Raw genomic sequence first — 17,973 nt, 5'->3', positions numbered from 1 at the left:
TCCCTTGCCCACTCCCTCCCTCTCCCTCCATTCCCAGTCACTGAGGTCAGACAGGCCTGCTGTGTGCAGGTGTGTTTTCCTCTGTCTGTCCTGGATCCTGGAGCTCCAGGGAGGCAGCTTAGCTCTTCCGGCCCAGACCCAGCACCAAGACCCACAACCTGGCCAGGCCCAGCCACAGACAAGTCTCAGCCACACGTGCACTTCCTCTTGGTTCTGGTACAGATTGTAATTCAGGGGGGTCTGTTGGGTCCAGAGGCAGAGGATGGAGTCTTAATCCCGGACGTATGGTCATGCTCTCTGTCCAGAGACAATCCCTAAATGATTTGCTTGTGGGGAGGAGGGGGAAGAGGGAGCTGAGATCATTACTAGATGTCGAACATGTTGTTAATAATCTCTCTTTGGTCACAACACCAACTGTATAGGACTGTCCCCCCCCCCCCCCCCCTCCCCTTGTCTGAAAGCAATTAGAGACAGGAAACCAGCCTCTCTCATTATGTCTCTCTCTCTCTCTCTCTCTCTCTCTCTCTCTCTCTCTACCTCTCCTGTCTCTCTCTCTCCTCTCCCTCTCCCTCCTCTCTCTCTCCTCTCTCTCTCTCTGTCTTTGTTTTACAACATTTCTTTGACCCAATGTAAAACCCCATTCATCTTTCTGTCATCTAATTTCAGTGTGTGTGTGTGCGTGAGCATCTGTGTGTGTTTGTGTGTGTGTGTGCGTGTGTGTGTGTGAGTGAACATCTGTGTGTTTAGTGATATTCCAGACTGTTCCCCTTGTCTGTGATGCCTTCCACAGATCAGGGCATGAAAGCAGTCTTTAGTCACATAGGGGAACAGGAGCCCAGGTGCAGAGTGCAGGTGGTGTGACCATGGGGCCTTCTATGTGTTGACAGCACTGTCTCTCTCTCTCTCTCTCTCTTTCTTTCTCTCTCTCTCTCTCTCACACACATTCATTATCCCTCTCATTCTCTCTCTTTCTATCACTCGCTCACTGTTTCTCCCATCTATCCATCCATCCATCTCTCCATTTCTCTATCTCGCTCCCTCGCTCCCTCTATCTCTCTCTCTGCAGGGTGATAGGTGTTCATTCTCAGTGCAGATGTGGCACTACTTCCTGACTGGGCTGCGTACTGACCTGTGGTTGGCTGTGCCAGGCTCTGTGGGGCGGGACGTGCTTGCTCAGGTGACCAGTGAGAGTCTGCAGGTTCTGGTGCAGAGGTACTCCAGGGCACGGCCCTCCTACAAGAGGCACCTGCAGATCAGGTACAGTATGGTATGAGGCAGTGCTTCCCCATACACACGCGCACATATGCATACAGGAACATACACACAGACATACATGCGTACATACACTCATATACACACACACATTATTGTTAGTGTTGTTGGTGTTGTTAGTGTTGTTTGTATTGTCAGTGTTGTTAGTGTTGTTCGTGGTGTTAGTATTGTTAGTGGTGTTAGTATCGCTAGTATTGTTGGAATTGTTAGCAGTGGTATTATTGTTAGTATTGGTAGTGATGTTAGTATTGTTAGTAGTGTTAGTGGTGTTAGTATTGTTAGTTCAGATAGTTCTGTTAGTGTTGTTATTATTGTTAGTGGTGTTAGTAGTGTTATTATTGTTAGTGGTGTTAGTGCTGTTAGTAGTGTTAGTATTGTTAATGTTGTTAGTAGTGTTAGTATTGTCTGTGGTGTTAGTATTGTTAGTATTAGTGGTGTTATTATGGTTGGTGTTGTTAGTGGCGTTATTATTGTTAGTTGTGTTGGTAGTGTTAGCAGTGTTAGTATTGTTCGGAGTGTTAGTATTGTTAGTAGTGCTACTATTGTTAGTAGTGGTAGTATTGTTTGTGGCGTTAGTATTGGTAGTGGTGTTAGTAGTGTTAGTAGTGTTAGCGGTGTTAGTATTGTTAGTGGCATTAGTAGTGTTAGTGGTGTTAGTATTGGTAGTGTTGTTAGTGGTGTTAGTAGTGTTAGTGGTGTAGGTATTGCTAGTGGTGTTAGTATTGGTCGTGTTGTTAGTAGTGTTAGTATGGTTTGTGATGTTAGTAGTGTTAGCATTGGTAGTGTTATTAGTATTGGTAGTATTAGTGGTGTTATTATTGTTGGTGGTGTTAGTATTGTTAGTGGCATTAGTATTGTTGGTGTTGTTGGTAGTGTTAGTGGTGTTAGTAGTGTTAGTAGTGCTACTATTGTTAGTGGTGTTAGTATTGTTTGTGGTGTTAGTATTGGTAGTGTTGTTAGTATTGTTAGTGGTGTTAGCGGTGTTAGTATTGTAAGTAGTGTTAGTATTGTTAGTGGTGTTAGTATTGGTAGTGCTGTTAGTGGTGTTAGTATTGTTAGTAGTGTTAGTATTGTTAGTGGTGTTAGTATTGGTAGTGCTGTTAGTGGTGTTAGTATTGTTAGTGGTGTTAGTGTCGTTAGTGGTGTTAGTATTGGTAGTGTTGTTAGTGGTGTTAGTATTGTTAATAGTGTTAGTATGGTTTGTGGTGTTAGTGGTGTTAGTAGTGTTAACATTGGTAGTGTTGTTAGTTTTGGTAGTGTTGTATTGTTAGTGGTGTTAGTATTGGTAGTGTTGTTAGTATTGTTAGTGGTGTTAGTGGTGTTAGTATTGGTAGTGTTGTTAGTGGTGTTAGTATTGTTAGTAGTGTTAGTATGGTTTGTGGTGTTAGTAGTGTTAGTAGTGTTAGCATTGGTAGTGTTGTTAGTATTGGTAGGGTTGTCAGTGTTGTTAGTAGTGCTAGTATTGTTAGTGCGAGTAGTATTGTTGTGGTTAGTGTTGTTAGTAGTGTTAGCATTGTTAGTAGTGTTAGCATTGTTAGTAGTGTTAGTGTTGTTAGTGTTGTTAGTATTGTTAGTGTTGTTAGTGTTATTGGTGTTGTTAGGAGTGTTAGTGTTGTTTGTAGTGTTAGTGTTGTTAGTACTGATAGTGTTGTTAGTATTGTCAGTGGTGTTAGTATTGTCAGTGGTGTTAGTATTGGTAGTGTTGTTAGTGGTGTTAGTATTGTTAGCAGTGTTAGTATGGTTCGCGGTGTTAGTAGTGTTAGCATGGGTAGTGTTGTTAGTATTGGTAGTGTTGTATTGTTAGTGGTGTTAGTATTGGTAGTGTTGTTAGTATTGTATGTGGTGTTAGTGGTGTTAGTATTGGTAGTATTGTTAGTAGTGTTATTATGGTCTGTGGTGTTAGTAGTGTTAGCATTGGTAGTGGTGTTAGTATTGGTAGGGTTGTCAGTGTTGTTAGTATTGTTAGTAGTGCTAGTATTGTTAGTGCCAGTAGTATTGTTAGTGTGGTTAGTGTTGTTAGTATTGTTATTAGTGTTAGTATAGTTAGTAGTGTTAGTATTGTTAGTGTTGTTTGTAGTGTTAGTGTTTTTATTATTGTTAGGATTTTTAGTGGTGTTAGTATTGTTAGTAGTGTCTGTGTTGTTAGTGTTGTTAGTAGTGTTAGTGTTGATAGCACTGTTAATAGTGTTAGTATTGGTAGTGTTGTTTATAGTGTTAGTGTTGTTAGTATTGTTAGTGTTGTTTGTGGTGGTAGTGTTCTTATTATTGTTAGTATTGTTAGTGTTATTGGTGTTGATAGTAGTGTTAGTATTGTTAGTGTTGTTTGTAGTGTTAGTGTTGTTAGTATTGTTCGTAGTGTCAATATTGTTGGTGTGGTTTGTTGTGTTAGTGTTGCTAGTATTGTTATTATTGTTAGTATTGTTTGCAGTGTTAGTATTGTTAGTGTTGTTTGTAGTGTTAGTATTGTTTGTATTGTTAGTAGTGTTAGTAGTGTTAGTAGTGTTAGTGTTGATAGTGGTGTTAGTAGTGTTAGTGGTGTTAGTAGTGTTAGTGTTGTTTGTAGTGTTAGTGTTGTTAGTAGTGTTAGTGTTGTTTGTAGTGTTAGTGTTAGTACCATTAGTATTGTTAGTAGTGTTAGTGGTGTTAGTAGTGTTAGTGGTGTTAGTAGTGTTTGTAGTGTTAGTGTTGTTTGTATTGTTAGTAATGTTAGTGTTGTTAGTGGTGTTAGTAGTGTTAGTGGTGTTAGTAGTGTTAGTTTTGTTAGTGTTGTTTGTAGTGTTAGTGTTGTCGGTATTGTTAGTAGTGTTATTAGTGTTAGTGTTGTTAGTGGTGTTCGTTTTGTTAGTATTGTTAGTGTTGTCAGTGTTGTTAGTAGTAGTGATATTGTTAGTGTTGGTTGTAGTGTTAGTGTTGTTAGTATTGTTAGGCGTGTTAGTATTGTTAGTGTTGTTGGTAGTGTTAGTGGTGTTAATAGTGTTAGTATTGTTAGTGGTGTTAGTATTGGTAGTGGTGTTAGTATTGTTAGTAGCGTTAGTATTGTTAGTGGTGTTAGTATTGGTAGTGCTGTTAGTGGTGTTAGTATTGTTAGTGGTGTTAGTATCGTTAGTGGTGTTAGTATTGGTAGTGTTGTTAGTGGTGTTAGTATTGTTAATAGTGTTAGTATGGTTTGTGGTGTTAGTGGTGTTAGTAGTGTTAACATTGGTAGTGTTGTTAGTTTTGGTAGTGGTGTATTGTTAGTGGTGTTAGTATTGGTAGTGTTGTTAGTATTGTTAGTGGTGTTAGTATTGGTAGTGTTGTTAGTATTGTTAGTAGTGTTAGTATGGTTTGTGGTGTTAGTAGTGTTAGTAGTGTTAGCATTGGTAGTTTTGTTAGTATTGGTAGTTTTGTCAGTGTTGTTAGTAGTGCTAGTATTGTTAGTGCGAGTAGTATTGTTAGTGTGGTTAGTGTTGTTAGTAGTGTTAGCATTGTTAGTAGTGTTAGCATTGTTAGTAGTGTTAGTGTTGTTAGTGTTGTTAGTATTGTTAGTGTTATTGGTGTTGATAGTAGTGTTAGGAGTGTTAGTGTTGTTTGTAGCGTTAGTGTTGTTAGTATTGATAGTGTTGTTAGTATTGTTAGTAGTGTTAGTATGGTTTGTGGTGTTAGTAGTGGTAGTAGTGTTAGCATTGGTAGTGTTGTTAGTATTGGTAGGATTGTCAGTGTTGTTAGTAGTGCTAGTATTGTTAGTGCGAGTAGTATTGTTAGTGTGGTTAGTGTTGTTAGTAGTGTTAGCATTGTTAGTAGTGTTAGTGTTGTTAGTACTGATAGTGTTGTTAGTATTGTCAGTGGTGTTAGTATTGTCAGTGGTGTTAGTATTTGTAGTGTTGTTAGTGGTGTTAGTATTGTTAGCAGTGTTAGTATGGTTCGCGGTGTTAGTAGTGTTAGCATGGGTAGTGTTGTTAGTATTGGTAGTGTTGTATTGTTAGTGGTGTTAGTATTGGTAGTGTTGTTAGTATTGTATGTGGTGTTAGTGGTGTTAGTATTGGTAGTGTTGTTAGTGGCGTTAGTATTGTTAGTAGTGTTATTATGGTTTGTGGTGTTAGTAGTGTTAGCATTGGTAGTGTTGTCAGTGTTGTTAGTATTGTTAGTAGTGCTAGTATTGTTAGTGCCAGTAGTATTGTTAGTGTGGTTAGTGTTGTTAGTATTGTTATTAGTGTTAGTATAGTTAGTAGTGTTAGTATTGTTAATGTTGTTTGTAGTGTTAGTGTTTTTATTATTGTTAGGATTTTTAGTGGTGTTAGTATTGTTAGTAGTGTCTGTGTTGTTAGTGTTGTTAGTAGTGTTAGTGTTGATAGCGCTGTTAATAGTGTTAGTATTGGTAGTGTTGTTTATAGTGTTAGTATTGTTAGTATTGTTAGTGTTGTTTGTGGTGGTAGTGTTCTTATTATTGTTAGTATTGTTAGTGTTATTGGTGTTGATAGTAGTGTTAGTATTGTTAGTGTTGTTTGTAGTGTTAGTGTTGTTAGTATTGTTCGTAGTGCCAATATTGTTGGTGTGGTGTGTTGTGTTAGTGTTGCTAGTATTGTTAGTATTGTTAGTATTGTTTGCAGTGTTAGTAGTGTTAGTATTGTTAGTGTTGTTTGTAGTGTTAGTATTGTTTGTATTGTTAGTAGTGTTAGTAGTGTTAGTAGTGTTAGTGTTGATAGTGGTGTTAGTAGTGTTAGTGGTGTTAGTAGTGTTAGTGTTGTTTGTAGTGTTAGTGTTGTTAGTAGTGTTAGTGTTGTTTGTAGTGTTAGTGTTAGTACCGTTAGTATTGTTAGTAGCGTTAGTGGTGTTAGTAGTGTTAGTATTGTTAGTATTGTTTGTAGTGTTAGTGTTGTTTGTATTGTTATTATTGTTAGTAATGTTAGTGTTGTTAGTGGTGTTAGTAGTGTTAGTGGTGTTAGTAGTGTTAGTTTTGTTAGTGTTGTTTTGTAGTGTTAGTGTTGTCGGTATTGTTAGTAGTGTTATTAGTGTTAGTGTTGTTAGTGGTGTTCGTTTTGTTAGTATTGTTAGTTTTGTCAGTGTTGTTAGTAGTAGTGATATTGTTAGTGTTGGTTGTAGTGTTAGTGTTGTTAGTATTGTTAGTCGTGTTAGTATTGTTAGTGGTGTTAGTATTGTTAGTGGTGTTAGTATTGTTAGTAGCGTTAGTATTGTTAGTGGTGTTAGTATTGGTAGTGCTGTTAGTGGTGTTAGTATTGTTAGTGGTGTTAGTATCGTTAGTGGTGTTAGTATTGGTGGTGTTGTTAGTGGTGTTAGTATTGTTAATAGTGTTAGTATGGTTTGTGGTGTTAGTGGTGTTAGTAGTGTTAACATTGGTAGTGTTGTTAGTTTTGGTAGTGTTGTATTGTTAGTGGTGTTAGTATTGGTAGTGTTGTTAGTATTGTTAGTGGTGTTAGTATTGGTAGTGTTGTTAGTATTGTTAGTAGTGTTAGTATGGTTTGTGGTGTTAGTAGTGTTAGTAGTGTTAGCATTGGTAGTTTTGTTAGTATTGGTAGTTTTGTCAGTGTTGTTAGTAGTGCTAGTATTGTTAGTGCGAGTAGTATTGTTAGTGTGGTTAGTGTTGTTAGTAGTGTTAGCATTGTTAGTAGTGTTAGCATTGTTAGTAGTGTTAGTGTTGTTAGTGTTGTTAGTATTGTTAGTGTTATTGGTGTTGATAGTAGTGTTAGGAGTGTTAGTGTTGTTTGTAGCGTTAGTGTTGTTAGTATTGATAGTGTTGTTAGTATTGTTAGTAGTGTTAGTATGGTTTGTGGTGTTAGTAGTGTTAGTAGTGTTAGCATTGGTAGTGTTGTTAGTATTGGTAGGGTTGTCAGTGTTGTTAGTAGTGCTAGTATTGTTAGTGCGAGTAGTATTGTTAGTGTGGTTAGTGTTGTTAGGAGTGTTAGCATTGTTAGTAGTGTTAACATTGTTAGCATTGTTAGTAGTGTTAGCATTGTTATTAGTGTTAGTGTTGTTAGTGGTGTTAGTGTTGTTAGTATTGTTAGTTTGGTCAGTGTTGTTAGTAGTAGTGATATTGTTAGTGTTGGTTGTAGTGTTAGTGTTGTTAGTATTGTTAGTCATGTTAGTATTGTTAGTGTTGTTGGTAGTGTTAGTGGTGTTAGTATTGGTAGTGCTGTTAGTGGTGTTATTATTGTTAGTAGTGTTAGTATTGTTAGTGGTGTTAGTATTGGTAGTGCTGTTAGTGGTGTTAGTATTGTTAGTGGTGTTAGTATCGTTAGTGGTGTTAGTATGGGTAGTGTTGTTAGTGGTGTTAGTATTGTTAATAGTGTTAGTATGGTTAGTAGTGTTAGTGGTGTTAGTCGTGTTAGTATTGTTAGTGTTGTTTGTAGTGTTAGTGTTGTTATTATTGTTAGTAGTGCTAGTATTGTTAGTATTGTTAGTGGTGTTAGTAGTGTTAGTTTTGTTAGAATTGTTAGTGTTGTTGTTAGTGTTGATAGTGGTGTTAGTAGGGTTAGTATTGTTAGTGTTGTTTGTAGTTTGTGTTGTTAGTATTGTTAGTGCTGTTAGTATTGTTAGTGTTGGTTGTGTTGTTAGTATTGTTAGTGATGTTAGTATTGTTAGTGTTGTTTGTGTTGTTAGTATTGTTGGTGTTGTTTGTGTTGTTAGTATTGTTAGTGTTGCTAGTATTGTTATTGTTGTTAGTATTGTTAGTGCTGTTAGTATTGTTAGTGTTGTTTGTGTTGTTAGTATTGTTTGTGCTGTTGGTGTTGTTGGTATTGTTAGTGTTGTTAGTATTGTTGGTCGGTTTTGTGTTGTTATTATTGTTTGTGTATTTTGTGTTGTTGGTGTTGATCATGTTGTTAGTATTGTTAGTGTTGTTAGTGTTGTTGTCTGTGCTGTTGGTGTTATTGGTGTTGATCGTGTTGTTAGTATTGTTAGTGTTGTTGTTTGTGCTGTTGGTGTTATTGGTGTTGATCGTGTTGTTAGTTTTGTTAGTGTTGTTGTTTGTGCTGTTGGTGTTATTGGTGTTGATCATGTTGTTAGTGTTGTTGTTGGTGTTGATCGTGTTGTTAGTATTGTTGGTGTTAGTGTTGTTGTTGGTGTTGATCGTGTTGTTAGTATTGTTGTTGTTAGTGTTGTCGTGTTAGGGTTAGGCTCAGTTCCATAGTGTTCCTCTTGGGCTTGACGTGGGGGACTGAACACTGCATTAACACATACTAAACACACCCTGAACACATGCTGAGGCCTTCAGTCCACAACTGCTTCACATCACCGCTGACGGATGACAATGTGCAGGTCGTCCATGAATTAGTGTTGGGAGAGAGGGCTTGTGTGTGTGTGTGTGTGTGCGTGTGCGTGTGCGTGTGCGTGTGTGTGCTTGCACTGTGTTACATACAGGCCTCCCAAAGAGAGAGAGGAAGTGTAGGGTTCCTCTGTCTATCTCTGCTCCAACTCACAACCCTCACATGATTACACTAAGACACACTTAGGAATGCTGTCCATCTAACTTAGAACGGTGATGACAGATTTGGCTCCCGTGAAGAAATAGTCCAATAAAAGCCCTACAACCAATTGAGGAAACAGATTTAATGCTTTCTGGACATGAAAGAAGCTATTTATTTACATAGTAGAGCGAAGGCCTCAGGCCCGTAACTGTCCTGTCATAAACTCAGCAGGAGGTTTCATCTGGCTCGCCAACCATGTTGTCATGTTATGATGTCATGCCTGATGAGAGTTCGGGATGCTCTGTGTAGTGTCTAACCCCTTCTCCCCCCCCCCCCCCCAGGAGTGACATCACGGTGGTGCTGCTGTGTGTGGAGCAGCTCATGTGGAGTGTGTGTGAGCGGCCCGAGGCGCTGGCTCAGTCAGAGCCATCGGTGGCGGGCTGCGTCTGGGTCGCCTCAATCCACAGCCTGTGTGACCAGCTCCTGACCACGCTGGTCATAGTGACCGCACCCCTGCCTCAGCTCTACTGGTACAAACACAGCCTCTGCCATCTGATTTCTCACACTGGCCGCACTAAGCCAATCAGCTGTAGCGCATGCTGTCTGCCTTTTACCAACCCCAAACCTCTGGGAACTGTCGTCTTTTAAACCGCCGCTTAGTCCCAGGGGTTCACTCTGACATCATAAACCTATATTAATGTACATTACTGCAGCATGGTAAGATTAACCTGGCTTTGTTGTAACAGACCACTCTTTATGCAGGGTGTCAATCCGCGACACCATCACTTCCACCACCATCTGGTGTACACTGAGTGTACAAAACATTAGGAACACCTGCTCCTTCCATGACATAAACTGACCAGGTGAGACCAGGTGAATCCAGGTGAAAGCTATGATCCCTTATTGATGTCGCTTGTTAACTCCACTTCAATCGGTGTAGACGAAGGGGCCCGGTTTGTGTCAGGAACTGCAACGCTGCTGGGTTTTTCACGCAGAAGAGTTTCCCCTGTATATCAAGAATGGTCCACCACCCGAAGGACATCCAGCCAACTTGACACAACTGTGGGAAGCATTGGAGTCAACATGGGCCAGCAACCTTGTGGAATGCTTTCGACACCTTGGAGAGTCCATGCCCCGACGAATTGAGGCTGTTCTGAGGTCCATACACTGTCACTGCATAGGCAAAAGACACATTGGGCTGATATGCTGTATTCTGATGGCTATGTGTCATATCCCTCAGGACTTTCCAGGACAGACCTGGAGAGGGCTCCGCGCCAGCTCTGGCCCATTCCCCAGGCAGCCCTGGCATACACTGGCTCTGTGCCATCCACCCTGGCCTGTTCACCCAGCAGGCAGCACGGTACGTAACATACGCACACTCGCACAAACTCTTACACGCAGAGAGTATACCCACCACGGCCCAAGGGCCATATGTCAAGCACCATATGTGTGCTGAGTCAGGGCGTCGTCTTTGTGAGGGCCCCAGTCATACCCAGGGACTGTAATACAACACAGATGCAGTTAAAGAAGTCGAGGTGGGAAGCAATAGTGTTACTACACACACTGTGTTTATGTTAATGGTTGCTGAGGGGGTTTTCACTGAGGGTGTGAACAGAGACGACTGTTTCGGAGTGGGACAAGGGGTGTGCGTGCATGCGCTCGTGTTTGGAGGTTTGGGGAGGAATGACTTCTCTGACCTGAGAAGGTGCACTCAGTCACTCTCCGCACTCGCCCCATACTGCCCCCTCCCTTCACCACCTTTACTCTTGGGTGATGTCATCGCAGGCTTAGAGAGCACAAATCACCCCCCATCCAACCCCTGCCATACTCCCTGAGAGTTGAAATGAGTTTATGTTTATGACCTTCTTTATTTTCCTCATGTTCAGCGATGGCAGGGTGCCTTGCTGTGCTGTGGTTCCCTGGCCAAATCCACAGGTCCTTCCATGGCTGGGCCCTGTAGCCAGACCTTCCCTCAGCTCAGCTCCTCACATAAACCGACTGTGATGATTATTAAATAAAACAACAATAAAAACACAAAGCACGTCGATAAATCAAGCAGTATTATGGCCAATCAAAAGTGTGGAGCTCTCTTGTTTTGACACTGGAAGCCGACCCTGTGCTGTAGCTGGTCAGATTTATCACAGCAGTTAAGGGAGGATCTCTCCTGGATTTGCAGCCCCAGTGACATCATAAACTGCGCCGTCAGGTTAAGGCATAGTGTTCCTCACTCAAGCAGCAGGGTGCACCACGCTCTCGCTTTTTGGCTGGAACGGGGCGGCTAACTTTCCCTCCCCCGTCCTCCGCCTAGTTTTCCTTGCCCTTTATCAGGTTTTTATTGAGACGTATACAACACACGCCCGTGCACACTCACACGCACACTCACACACATGCACACTCGCACGCAAACTCCAAGGACATGCCTCATTACACCCAGCTGGCTGCAGCCTCATGGTTCCACAAAATACATAGAGGGTTATGCTGTATATTTATGTATTTGGCTTCTCCCCAAATGTTCATTTGCTTGGAGCTGGCCAAGATTAAATGTAATTCCTTCCTGGTGCACTCTCGAAGTAAGCGAGCATGAAGGCATTTGCGCACTAATCTGGTAAGGGAGGAACTGACATTCAAGGAAGTTGCTATATCATAACAGTATATTTGTGTTTCACGGATGTGCGTCCTCCCTTGTCTGAATGGACTACTTTCTATCATTCTAGTTACCCGACGCTGCAGAGCCATCACTGTTGTTGTGTGTTGTTTCTCCCGCCGCCGTTTCTCCTGTCCGTCTGACCCGTGACTGTCTCGGTTGTAGGGAGGGCCTGGCGGGCGAAGCGACCTCCGAGTGCCAGCTGAGGCTGCTGACCTCTGACCCAAGATGCAGTCCCAGGTTGCTGCTGACCGCCATCCTGCACAGAGACTGTCACCTGCTGCGAGTCCTCCTGGAACACTCCCGTAAGACACTCTGATGGAAATACTCTAACAACCTGCTCATTGCACCACACACACCTGGGAAAGGGGATTGAAAAATGAAAAATGAGTCCGATATCCAACTGAGTTTTCTGAGATGTCATGTTGTTGCTTTGTTGGTTGCACAAACTCTTCATTCTCCCAAATATGATATATATTTTTTAATTCATGTGTTAGATCTTTATTAGGCAAAGTGAAACCAAAGTCAAGCTGTCAACCTCCCAGAGGCCCATGGGTAGGATAGGATCCACTTTGGTTATGAAACCTTTAAAATGTAATCTGTGCCCAGGGTCCCAATGAAACTAATCACATCTATGGACAGGCTGTGCAGTGCCTGAACATCTTTGGATGGAGCCCATTTGTTTTATGGAGTTGTCATCATCCTCCTCATCATCATCAGGGCCTTCATCATCCCGACTAAATCAATAGAGAGCCGTAATAAACACCCAACAGGGCTAACCTGAGCTCACACACTGACCTTTAAACATCTCCTTCTCCTCTCTCCACATTGGGAAAGTGTAACCTTTAAAGACTGTTGTGCACTTGTACATTAATTCACATTAAAGCGACCTCATTAATAACAACGCCGGCCTTCTAAGATGACGGCAGCTAGCTAGCGTTTCTCCCCTCCCCACCGTCGCCCGGGCCTGCACTGCACCGTCGTAAATCAACATCGCCACCAAACCGAACTCTACCTCGGAGACCAGCTAATTAAGAGGAACCAGACAAACCCGGCCATTCTCCTCGTCCCAACTCTCAGCAGCCACTGCTACCTTAACTGCTCTCTGATGGGTGGGTCTGTCCTCTCGCGCAGCAGCGCCAGCAGGCTGGGCACGGATTTCTGCTACGCTAGGTCCTCTCTGTAAATGAGCAGCTTTATACACAGGACTGTTTTATTATCATCACACACTGTGTCTGCTTCCAATTACAGACGAGAGAGAGAGAGAGAGAGAGAGAGAGAGAGAGAGAGAGAGAGAGAGAGAGAGAGAGAGAGAGAGAGAGAGAGAGAGAGAGAGAGAGAGAGAGAGAGAGAGAGAGAGAGAGAGAGAGAGAGAGAGAGAGAGAGAGAGAGAGAGAGAGAGAGAGAGAGAGAGAGAGAGAGAGAGAGAGAGAGAGAGAGAGAGAGAGAGAGAGAGACTCCTCAGAGATGGAACAGTAGTCTATCTATCATAACTCATCTCCGGTTCCGTAATGGGATAATTATTAAAAGGTGTCTAGTTAACCCGCCATGCTCTTCAGCACCCCAAGTGGAAATGAATATAAGTCCCCCCTTTCCCCTCGACAGTGGGCATGGCGCTATCACCACGCGCCCTCTCCTTAAGGACCAATTACCAGGCCGACAGACTACAAGGCCACAGCATTATCCACATAATGCAGTGTAATAGAGTGATTGTAGGTCAAAGGATGTTTGACCACTTTTTTTGTGCCACGTCAGGAGAAAAAAAACAGAGAGGAAATCAATTCCCATCAGTGGTTGAGCGGCGATGGGCTTCCTGGCTTCTTATTAAGCCGGGTGATATTAGGGCCCCTGCGTCCCTTAATGCGGCAGGTAATTTAGGCCTGTCATTTTAAAACAGTCCAACATTTGTCAAGGGGGAACGCAAACAGCTCCCTGCCTTCCATCAAAGGGCCCGCTCATTGAGTGTTGCGTTGCATTCGGCCTCCTATTCAAATACCTGTCATCTCACACAAAACAGACTGACGGACGGCCTCTGGACCTGTGCCACTGGAGGAACACAGATGATCCCCCTCCCCCTCGGCCCCTACCCCCACCTCCCAACCCCCAACCCTCACCACACCATGCCTGCAGCGACCCCCACAAGGACATCCTGGCAGAACGTGTTCCTACTTATTTCCTGCCTTTCGTCTACTAGATATTCATCCACAAGAGGCTTGGGGATTCAGTTGTTTTTGTATAGTTTCACTAAAGATGTGTGGGTGTGTATTTTCTATGCCAATAGTTATTTTGTTACCTTTCGTTGGCGTGTCCCAGTTTGGACAGCCTTGACAGCCTTGAGATATTTTCTCGCTTGGCGCGTTTGATATTGCTTTATTTCCACCTCTCCTCAGCCCCCACCTCGAAGGTGCAGCTGGGGAATGTTCTGTACTATGACGACTAAGGTTGAAATGGAAGGTTAGCAGTGCACGGTCATATATTGCAGCTGAAGAGACCCCATTCAAAACTGACTCGCACTCCCGAACGTGTTTGAATGCTTGGGTTTCACTATAGTCCTTGGCATTTTATGTGTGTCTGTCACTTCAACTTTTCCTATATTTTCAGATTTCTGCGTGGAGGAGGAGGCAGATGCTGATGCTGTGTGTCCTGTGAAGAGCGATGCTGGAGATGAGTTTATGGAGGCTGTGTACAACGTGCTCAGCTCTCTGAACAATGTCCCAAAAGCCCTGACTCTGGCCCTGGAGACTTACTTTGACAGAGGACACTTATGGGACTATCTATACAGCCCGGCAGGTATTGAAACCTCATTGTTGCTATACAGAACCTATATTTTACACTGGAGTGCGCTGTTCTGTAGGCACTCGAGAGCACACAATGCAGGATGCAGACTGCGTTTCCAAAGAAAAGCACTGAAGAAACCTACAGTTGACGTCGGAGGTTTACGTACACTTAGGTTGGAGTCATTAACACTCGTTTTTCAACCACTCACTCACACATTTCTTGTTAACAAACTATAGTTTCGGCAAGTCGGTTAGGACATCTACTTTGTGCACGACACAAGACATTTTTACAACAATTGTTTACAGACAGATTATTTCACTTATAATTCACTGTGTCACAATTCCAGTGGGTCAGAAGTGTACATACACTAAGTTGACTGTGCCTTTAAACAGCTTGGAAAGTTCCAGAAAATGATGTAATGGGTTTAGAAGCTTCAGATAGGCTAATTGACGTGTACCTGTGGATGTATTTCAAGGCCTACCTTCAAACTCAGTGCCTCTTAACTTGACATCGTTGGAAAATCAAAAGAAATCAGCAAAGAAAAAAAATTGTAGACCTCCATAAGTCTGGTTCATCCTTGAGAGCAATTTCCACACCGCTCAAGGAAGGAGACGCGTTCTGTCTCCTAGAGATTAACGTACTTTGGTGCTAAAAGTGCAAATCAATCCCAGAACAACAGCAAAGGAATTTCTGAAGATGTGAAGATGCAGGAGGACAGGAGGTACAAAAGTATCTATATCCACAGTTAAACGAGTCCTATATTGATAACCTGAAATGCCGCTCAGCACGGAAGAAGCAACCGCTCCAAAATCGCCATAAAAAAATCCAGATCACGGTTTGCAACTGCACATGGGGACAAAGATTGTACTTTTTGGAGAAATGTCCTGTGGTCTGATTAAAGAAATAGAACTGTTTGGCCATAATGACCATCGTTATGTTTGGAGGAAAAAGGGGGAGGCTTGAAAGCCGAAGAACACCATCCCAACCGTGAGCACAGGGGTGGCAGCATCATGTTGTGGGGGTGCTTTGCTGCAGGAGGGACTGGTGCACTTCACAAAATAGATGGCAACATGAGGAAGGAGAATTATGTGGATATATTGAAGCAACAACTCAAGACATCAGTCAGGAAGTTAAAGCTTGGTCACAAATGGGTCTTCCAAATGGACAATGACTCCAAGCATAATTCCAAAGTTGTTGCAAAATGGCTTAAAGACAGCAAAGTCAAGGTATTGGAGTGGCCATCACAAAGCCCCGACCTCAATCCTATAGAAAATTTGTGGGCAGAACTGAAAAAGCGTGTGCGAGCAAGGAGGCCTACAAACCTGACTCAGTTACACCAGCTCTGTCAGGAGGAATGAGAAGGAGGAGGAAAATTCACCCAATTATTGTGGGAAGCTTGTGGAAGGCTACCCGAAACGTTTGACCCAAGTTAAACAATTTAAAGGAAATGCTATGAAATACTAATTGAGTGTATGTAACCTTCTGACCCACTGGGAATGTGATGAAAGAAATAAAAGCTGAAATAAATAATTCTTTCTACTATTATTCTGACATTTCACATTCTTAAAATAAAGTGGTGATCCTAACTAACTTAAAACAGGGAATTTTTACGAGGATTAAATGTCAGGAATTGTGAAAAACTAAGTTTAAATGTATTTGGCTAAGGTGTATGTAAACGTTTGACTTCAACGGTATGTCCTAACTTTGTCATGGTCCCTAATGTTTAGATCTGGATCCAAATATATCACGTTTTGGGAAATCCAATTTGAGCTGCAATTTATTTAGTTCGACTGGTACAATGGAACCAATGGAATAGTCCCAAAAGTACAAACTCCAAGCTAAATTAAACACACCTAAAATAAAGTATATGAAACTATTTGAGATGTCTGTTTGACCCACATCAGGTTCAAATCCACATATAGGCTAACGCTATTAGTAGTTATGTGGCCGTGTGTGTGTGCATGCGTGCTAGCGTGTGTGCATGCCCATAGGTAAACACTGTCGTCACCATTCTAACGAATACACCACGTCCGAAGTGGGCTTTTATCGGAATGGATACGAGGCTCAGTACAAATAATCCTAAACTGCAGCGCAAACCCTCCCTTAACTGGCTCTCTGGTGACTGTTTACGTGTTGTCATTTCCATGACAAAACATAGAAGAAGTCCCGCTCCAACATCAGCTCATCCTGTCGAGCTGATCGTACTACTAATCGTTCAGTGCTCAATAACACAGACTGCAATTATTCCCTGACACTTCCTTTTGATTTTGGGTTTAATCAGGGCTCCTGTGGAGTCCCAGCTCCTTTTGCTGTAGTTTTTTTTCTCCATCACATGCGAGAGGTAATTATTGTAGCATAAATTAGGGTGATTGGGTAGGAGGTTGGAAGGGGAGAAGGAGAGAAGACAGTGGTGGATTCACTCCTGTCGTCTCAATGTCACCCGGTGCTCTCTCTCTCTCTCTCTCTTCTCTCTCTCTTCTCTCTCTCTCTCTCTCTCTCTCTCCCTCTCTCTCGCTCTCTCGCTCTCTCTCTCTTCTCTCTCTCTCTTCTCTCTCTCTCTCTCTCTCTCTCTCTCTCTTTCTGTGTGTCTCCTGCTATCGTTGGCTTAATTGCTGCTCTGGGATGCACCTCCCAACTGAGATGGTGTGTAATTGAATTTTGGGGCACAGGAGTTCCCCGAACCAAACTATTGATCTCTCTGGGAACTTCTCTACTGTTCTGTGTTCTTTACAGTTTGTGATGTCCAATGACTTAACCATCAGCTGGAGCTGGCTGAAGTCTTATGTGTTGAAGTAGTCAGTGATTATATAAGTGCTGAGTTGTGAACAGGTTTTGAATATGGGGTGACTTTTGACAAATGGGTTGAGGTTTTGGAGACAGAGGTCTTGCTTTACCATGTAGCAGGCCTATATCACGTCGTTTTTTTTTCTGTTTTGAAGGGATGGAGAGTTATAGATGGTAGGATTCCCCTGGGACTTCAATGCATTCCAGTTCTGCCACTGTACTAAATCTCTCTGATGTAGCTCTTTGTTTTACTGCTAATGCCATGGAAACGATATGAGTGCCGTACAGCTGCACACTGTTGCTGATCTGGTACTAATATGTACAGGGTATTGAAGGCCAAAACGTTGAAAGGCCTGACTTCGGCAAAGCTGGTATACACCTAATGCCCACCTGGCTTTGATACAGAATACCTCTCTTCCCCTGGTAGTGGGTTTCAAAAACTTCTCCGCACCAAAAGATTTACGGTTGCAACGTTCAGCTTTTTAAATCTGTTGTTCTGTTTTCAGTTGTTCACCCTCAAATAATCTTTCTCTCCTTGGCACTGAAATTGTGATTTATGTGGTGGTTGACAGAGTTTTCTCACCTGATTCCCCCAGGTTTCGATAAGTTGCTGATGTAAATACAACTATTGATAAGCATTAGCCAATTTAGAAGAAGAGCCTTTTGGAACACTCAGAACGACTACTCTTCCTCTGTCATGAAAGTGATTGCTGACCCTGTCCTGTCCTGTCCTGGCCTGTCCTAGATTCAGTGCGGCCTGTCCCCGTGGTGATCAGCTTTATCCGGGCAGTGGTCAACCAGCCTGTCCACTGCCTTCTGGGCCATCTGGTCACCATGGTACTGGCTTGGCAGGCCTCTGAGGATCCCTGTTCCTCCCTGCTCAGACGGGACATCCCAGACAACATCCTCACTAAAGTCCCCAGGGAGTGGAGCTATACCCTTCAGACACCCAAGGGGAGGGAATCAGCTAATAGTACGTACTGGCGCCACTGTCTCACTCTGAGCTGGATTATTGTGTGGACTAAATTGTGTGGATCAAAAAATGTATATTTGCATTGCATCTCTTCTTGTAGTACACCGGAACACAATTGATTA

At 42.4% G+C, this 17,973-nt stretch overlaps 1 protein-coding gene across 2 annotated transcripts in view; it reads left to right on the top strand.

Annotated features, from left to right (window-relative positions):
* kiaa0825 (KIAA0825 ortholog) overlaps positions 1-17,973 on the top strand; it is a 166,308-nt gene that overhangs the window by 54,489 nt on the left and 93,846 nt on the right. For both annotated transcript variants that reach the window (XM_021620901.2, XM_036935490.1), the window contains exons 10-15: positions 1,067-1,257; positions 9,014-9,202; positions 9,913-10,032; positions 11,482-11,621; positions 13,918-14,106; positions 17,624-17,851. In XM_021620901.2, coding sequence (XP_021476576.2) covers positions 1,067-1,257; positions 9,014-9,202; positions 9,913-10,032; positions 11,482-11,621; positions 13,918-14,106; positions 17,624-17,851 — 1,057 coding nt within the window. The remainder of the gene's footprint in view (positions 1-1,066; positions 1,258-9,013; positions 9,203-9,912; positions 10,033-11,481; positions 11,622-13,917; positions 14,107-17,623; positions 17,852-17,973) is intronic.

Source organism: Oncorhynchus mykiss, chromosome 11 (genome assembly GCF_013265735.2).
Source record: "Oncorhynchus mykiss isolate Arlee chromosome 11, USDA_OmykA_1.1, whole genome shotgun sequence".
Taxonomy (NCBI): domain Eukaryota; kingdom Metazoa; phylum Chordata; class Actinopteri; order Salmoniformes; family Salmonidae; genus Oncorhynchus; species Oncorhynchus mykiss.
This window is presented reverse-complemented; position numbering and strand designations above follow the sequence as displayed.